The 6781-nt window shown below is 37.0% G+C and overlaps 1 protein-coding gene across 2 annotated transcripts; it reads right to left on the bottom strand.

Annotated features, from left to right (window-relative positions):
• Positions 1–1551: 1551 nt before the first annotated feature.
• On the bottom strand, positions 1552–6781 carry LOC148419023 (protein FAM72A). Of its 2 annotated transcripts, none has more exons than XM_088422342.1 (4): positions 6246–6781; positions 6005–6082; positions 5089–5226; positions 1552–3642 (listed from the first exon to the last, which is right to left on the bottom strand). In XM_088422342.1, exons 1-4 carry the CDS (start codon positions 6395–6397, stop codon positions 3594–3596), a joined length of 417 nt encoding a protein of 138 aa, XP_088278468.1. In that variant the 5' UTR covers positions 6398–6781; the 3' UTR covers positions 1552–3593. The 2 variants fall into 2 exon arrangements, with proteins under 2 accessions (XP_088278468.1, XP_088278467.1); XM_088422341.1 differs by having other exon boundaries at positions 5102–5226.

The following is a 6781-nucleotide window of genomic DNA, read 5'->3' as shown; positions in this document are numbered from 1 at the left end:
TTGTAATCTGGATGTCCCTCCACTCCTGCAAGGCCTCTGCTTGTTTGTATTCGTGGTACAACTACGCCATCTGGCGTAACATCATTTTGTTTGTCGATACAGATCAGATATACGTACAGTACTGTACATAACCATATATCGGTGATGTATGCAAAACCTCAGAATAAAAAACAGACTAGGAAAATATAACACGGCTTATTGCATCAAGGTATCTTTGATAATGATCTTCATGCAATAGAGCAAATTGCCTCCAAAACTACCGTTGCTTGGAATATATGTTGTCCCAGATATGAGGAAATAATGTACCGTCATTGATGGTTTGATTTAAAGTGTGCATTAATTTTAAAACTTATACTTTCTTCTATGTCCCCGTTTATATAATCAACTCTATTTTAAAAGTGAAAACAGATCACTTGAAATCACATTCTAAATTGAAGTCACTCGAGCAAAAATTAAGTTTCAGGTGTGAACCCGTAAATCAGGGATGGGAAATTTAAACAACATTGCATAGATAGCCATGGCAAAAAAAAAGGGGGTGGGGGTCAAAAGACTCTCTTGAAATTCCCATTCCAAAATAGGAAAAAACAGCAAAGCAAACAAAAACAAAAAGCAATTGAAAAGTAAGTTTATCTGGGTCACTCACCATTAAATACACGAAGCATTGAAGTTGGGCCTGGGTCAAGTGAGGCCATTTCAACAGGTGACGTTATTTCAACACGGCGAGTCCAATTCAGTTCCCATACGCATTTGTACTATTATAGTTCGATTTTTGGAGGACACACACTTACTAACTCCTCATGCACAAAACAAACTAAACACTTGTTGGCATCGATTTCGCAGAGGCCCACGACATGTTCTTCTTCTTGGAAACACCAGTGAGGAATGTCTGCCCTCCTGCGGTTGAGATTGGTACTGCATCTTCATTTTAAAAAATTAGAGCCACGTCTTGTGGGTGTGAAGGCAGCCAGGTGTTCGTTCTTGTCACATGTCCAACTTTTTTTTTTTAATCTGTTATTTATATTTTAGAAGTTAGCATGACTTGCTGACTCCTTGTTTTAGGTGTTAAGTGCTGCTGTAGACATTTTCAATTCTTTAAAATTGTATCCAAAACTACGATTAACTTTGTTCTGCTTTAAAAATCACAACCAAAAACAAACAAAAATGCCTATTTTCAATTATGCGGTCTATATGTTTTCACTCTCATAATTCATATTTGACAAAGCAGTTCAAGTATAAAAAAAAAAATAATAATCATTGTCGCAAGTGTATGTAATTTTCTATGTTATTCACAAGAGGGCAGTAGAGCTTCAAAAACATTAGCGAAATAAATTGACGTTCAAATTTTAGGGGTATGATCCACAAGATTTTATTTTATTTTATTTTTTAATGTCCAATGTATTATATGTATTGTACTTTGTGGATAGGGTGTAATTTAAAAGTAACAAGTGAAAATCATTAATATACTATACCAAACAACCCCAAAAGGGGCATGTATATATTTGTTCCATTTTTTTTCCACACAGATTTAATATACATGACTGGTTAGAGGCATATTTTTACATAAAGTTTTATTAACTTACAAGCATTACAAAACAATGATTTCCAAACCACTAACGCAGTTTCAGTGCAATTCCAAAATATACATTTTCAGCAGGGCAAATTATTTGCTTCATAAACATTTATGTCTTTTTTAATTCTCATATGACAATTGTCCAAGCCAAAGGGAACTCTAAGTGATACCTTTTTGAGGCAAAACAATGCACACACCCAACCCCCAAACACTCAAAAAAATCACAAATGAAATGTATATATATTATTAAATGCACTTTACAAAAAAATGCATTTGTAAACAAAGATTGTAAACAAAAAGGAAGCATGTTGTAATTGGCCTGAGAACTTAATAAATAACAGTTCTAAGTGGTTCACTACAATGACAATACTTATTATGGAGACTGTCAGTCATAAGGATGAGTTTGCCTAGCCATACTGCACATGAGCAAGAAGACAATAAGACACAAAACTGCAGAGCAAAAGTTTGGATTCTCTTTCAAGGACACAAAGTATGCTAACTTTAGCATCGTAGCATGGTCTCAAGGCGCACAAGTCCAAACAATGTGGTACTTGTCAAACTACAAGATCTATCCAGTGAGATCCACGTATATAATCTTATTAATTAGATGAAGGCCTATAGAATTGTCAACCCTTAAAACAGGAACGCCGCAACATTTGTACAATTCAGAAACAAAAGACTCACTACCAGTTACAACAGTTAACTGTTTCAACATTTACATTTCTTTGGTAGTTCATTCCTTATACACTTGTGTTACCTTAAAAATAAGATGCACGAGGCACACCTGCGATGCAACTTCATTACACCTTCCATTCATTATTAGTTAAGTGTTTTAGTGGGTTAATTTAATAATGTATCAATATTACATGGTAAACTTTTCACACACTAGAAATGTTAAAATGTTACACGAAGCATCTTTTGAAAAGTCAGTCTTTCCGATGGTGAAAATTTGACTATCTGTGGTATTAACAGCAATTCAATTTACACGTGTATTAGAATTGAGAAATGTTATGAAATAAAATGTTATTTGTTAATCACGTTTTTAAAATGTGGTTTTTGGACAACCGCCCATTGATTCCACTGTATTATAATGGAAACCCATATTTCAGTGTTTTTTTTTTTTTAAATAATCATTCACCCTTGAGGTGCAACTGTGATGAGTCAACATACAAACACAAAACAATCAGGCCTCTTTCAAATGTGCTAAATAAATAGTAGAGGCGGTGTCAACAGCATCACACATCCAGTAACGCTTGCCCTTTAAAGTCACTGTGCTATTTTTTTTCTAATTCAAATAAATGCACCTTTTCAGTCACAGCGCTACACTTGACAGTTGATTCTCATTAGATTTAAGTGCAATCATGTCAAAAAGCCATGTGTAAATACAGAATAAGATTTTATGAAAGGGGTTGAAATTGTTTAGGAGTACAGTATACCTTTAAGTTAATAATAGTGGCTGGGATGAAATCCTAATTTCAGTCGGGAGACAATAGATGTGTTTATATTATCTTGAAACAATAGGGATCATACAATAGGCAAGGCCTATGGTTAAATAGTAATCAAACACTGAATTATGCCAGCCATATGATAAAGTCTTTGACTTTTTTTTTTTTTCTACTACTGCCACCCACATGATCCAAGCCGAACAGTAGTTATTACATGTGATTAATAGGTGCAGCTGAATTTCAAAACCATTTATACAAAAGGGGCGTGCTTGTTCTTAGCACAACCATTGTGCTGTATTCTGGAGGGTCAACCTACGGAGTGTGCAATGGCTCAGGCCCGTTTAATCCCCCGTGTGTCGCAGCAGGTGTTCCACCAGCTGCCCAAGGCCAAACACCTGCTGTGACGCCACTAAAGGGGCGTGGCTTTGAAAGAAGCACCTTTTATTCCCATGTGATTCAGAGTTAAGTTACACCTTGAGGTTTCCCTTGTCTCGCACATCTTAAAAGTGTCTCTGGTCAACAGAGTCCACTTTTATCTGAAACACTCTTCCTCTGACTGGCTTTCTGGTTCCTCGTTTTCACTGTCTTCCAGTTCGGGCAGATCTCCCCACAGGAGCAGATTGAGACCTGCATACATGGACAGGTTTTGGAAACCACTGTTTCAAAGGGGTGGGAACTTCTCGTACACATACACAAAGGAGCTAAAAGTGCTTGGGCTTTGTGCTAAAGTAGAAAAACAGGTACTGTATTGCTGTTTTAAAAGACAGTAAAATTACTGATTGGATACTTAAGTTAAATAGCACACTCTAAAATGGACCACATAGAAATATGTGGAAGTATATAACATTTTGATTAATTGGCAAAACTGTGAAAAGAAAAAAAAATCAACAACACGCAAGACGGTACAATTGCAACAAGGAGACAGGCGGTTGTGAAAAAAATCAAATCTCGATTTTCAAGAGTCATCCAGAACCATTAAATTATTTTATTTAAAGTAAAAAAAAAAAAAATTAGAAAACCTACAACAAACATTTATTAATGAATAATTAATTAATATACATACACCGATAAGGCATAATTTATTTTGTATTGGTTTTAATGTCAGCTTAACATTCATAGCTTGAGCATTTCTTGCTTGAAAGTCAAAATGAACTCATTCAATTCCAAAGACTTATTTTTACGTATCTTTCATGAGTCTAGGCATTCAATCCTTGTTTTTTTTCCAAGTGTCAGTGTAAATGAGGCCAAAAAATGGCTGTCACTGAATGACTTGATAAGTAGTAAGTAACTACTGCAAACATGTCTTGTAAACCACTTGTCCAGCATGCTGCCACTTTTATAAAACATTAAATTCACGATTTTGCTTATTTTCAAATCATCAATTTTTAAAATGACAAATCAAATTATTTTTATTTATTGCCTAACCTGAGCTGCAACTAATGCTTATCTATTAATTGATTAATCTGCTTTCTTGTTGATTATTCAATGACTTGATTAAAACGTTTTTTCCATACATTAAAAAAAAAGTTTACATTGCCTGCAAAATGTGCACAAACAAATTGAATATGATTTGAAAAGCAAAAAACGGTGACCCATATTTTGTTTTGATTTTTTCATTTTGTGACAGAATTTAAAAAAAAATTCAAAGCATGTGGAAAATTTTGAATTTTCAAACAATTCATCAATTATGAATCATTTGCCGTTTGATTTCCAATTAGCTGTCGAGTCATCAAGTAAATGTTTCTAATAGCACAACAAATTAGTTTTATGAAAGTTTGTCCAACACCAGCAATCTACCTCAAAATTTGACAAAAGATGCCCTTTACAACTAGTGGTCTGTCCCAATTTTTCCATATTGACGTTGTATCTGATACAGGGGTAGGGAACCTCATTTGCCCAAGAGCCGTATCCTGCTTGTTTTCAACATCCAGACTCAAATGATCAGCTTATTAGTAAGCTCGGTGGAAGCCTGATAACAATGGTAATCATTCGATTTTGGAAGACATTGAAATAAAGCAGGATACGACTCTTGAGGAACCGGAGTTCTCTAGCACTGTTCTATTCCAACCGTACCGTTTCCACAGACCTGTTGCGTCCAATCTGTTGAGCGTGGAAACGGCGTCACTGTTGAACATCCAGAAGTGTCCGTTATTACAGGAGAGCAGGCAGGGTTGGCAGGGGGCCACAACATGATAGCCAACTACATTACCACTGTGACAGAATACAAAGAAGAAACATGATTCAGCACTATACAATGAGCACGACTGAAAAGCGCTAATTCCATTACCAGCCGCGAAACCCATGTTTTCAACCTGCATGCAACAACAACAAAGGGGTGGCACACAAAAGAAACACATGCTTCGTCGTTTAACACGAGTCTCGGTTATCGCCACGATTAAACTTGTTCCAGAGGATTTCACAATTCAACCAGGTACAATACATTAGAAGGTTTTTAAACTATTTCACAAACCCACCAGACACAATGCAGTAGATGTTTTTATGCTATTGTGTAGAATACTTGTGTAGGAGTGTTTCTCTTTTATTTTGGTCATTTTTCACCCCTGCGTGTTGCAGCAGATGAGCGGCGTTGCCAAGCTCAGCTTGTCATGCCTGGTGATCTGAATGGGACTGGAGAGCCGAACTTTTCTTTTGCGTGTATTTTACGAATCAACGGTCACTACAGCTGCAAGTTACTTTCAAACTTTGCTTGCGGCAGATGTGTGTGACATCATGCATGCTGTCAGTTTTGACAGCTGTGATCCACTTCTCTGCAAGAAGACTTTGAATCTCTCCTCTTTCATTTAATACAGCTTTAACAACGAGGCATATTTAGGAGTGTTACGGGTTAATTATGTGTTCTCCACTATTTTGTTGTACACCTGTACAATAAAGGTGTTGTATTCGATTGTGTTTGCGTTCGTTATTCACTGTGTCATTTAAACAGAACTTGGAATATGCACATTGCCAGAAAAAACATCGCTTTACCTACCACTTGAGACATGCGATGTCTCTCAATTTGCACTTGCAGCTTTCAGTTGAGTAGCAGCTGGCCACGAAGTCAACAGTTCTGTGTTGGGTAAACGAAACATGTTTTATAGGTCGAACATTTGGAAGAATATTTCAGAGAAAAGTTTATCGATCACACTCGTTACTGTAGTGTACACCAGCCTCGCAACATATTGCACATCTATACAAAAGCTACTAGCAGTGCTAACTTCATTAGCACTTACCTATTTGGAGGTATATCCGTCGAAAACAGCTTAACATCGGTGTCTGCGAGAAGTACCGCTTTCATGCCTCTCGTGCAGAGCAGACTGTCACAAAAGATGCAGTTAACCTGGGCGACACACTTGTTTTTGAAATTAGCGTTGGACGTCGACATGGTCGTCCTGCTTTGATGGTGGGAGCGCAGGCGTTAGCGTTGAACGCCGCCTTGATGGTACCGCAGAAAGATTATTTTCACAGTGACGTTGTCTGAATTCTCAGCGTTTACGTATGACGAGAGTGCCTTGGAAATTCACTTTACAAATTAACTTCGCAGGACACGGTGAGTCTATCTCGTCGGCAAAGGTGGCTAATGCTAGCTTTTCCGGGGGGATCCGAATTAGTATCTGAACGTCACACGAAAAAGCCGATTGACTAAACTTTCAAAATATACCCAGAAACAGCGAGTAAAATGATTGTTTACGCGAGCGGTTCCGCGTCCATACGGCGGCAGTTAAAAGCTAACCAAATACCTGTCTGGTTTGTTTACAACTTCCTGATA

This window comes from Hippichthys cyanospilos, chromosome 9, assembly GCF_059441005.1.
Source record: "Hippichthys cyanospilos isolate Australia breed blue-spotted pipefish chromosome 9, RoL_Hcya_1.0, whole genome shotgun sequence".
NCBI lineage: Eukaryota > Metazoa > Chordata > Actinopteri > Syngnathiformes > Syngnathidae > Hippichthys > Hippichthys cyanospilos.
Note: the sequence above shows the minus strand (reverse complement) of the source record. Positions and strands in the feature narration are given on the sequence as shown.

What these genes read in the sequence shown, in the direction of transcription:
- LOC148419023 (XM_088422341.1), bottom strand. Translation starts at nt 6,397, where the DNA reads ATGTCGACGTCCAACGCTAATTTCAAAAACAAGTGTGTCGCCCAGGTT. An exon ending in ACGGATATACCTCCAAATAG is followed by an intron (nt 6,083 to 6,245) that starts GTAAGTGCTAAT and finishes TACCCAACACAG; the next exon opens with AACTGTTGACTTCGTGGCCA. An exon ending in GACATCGCATGTCTCAAGTG is followed by an intron (nt 5,227 to 6,004) that starts GTAGGTAAAGCG and finishes ATTCTGTCACAG; the next exon opens with TGGTAATGTAGTTGGCTATC.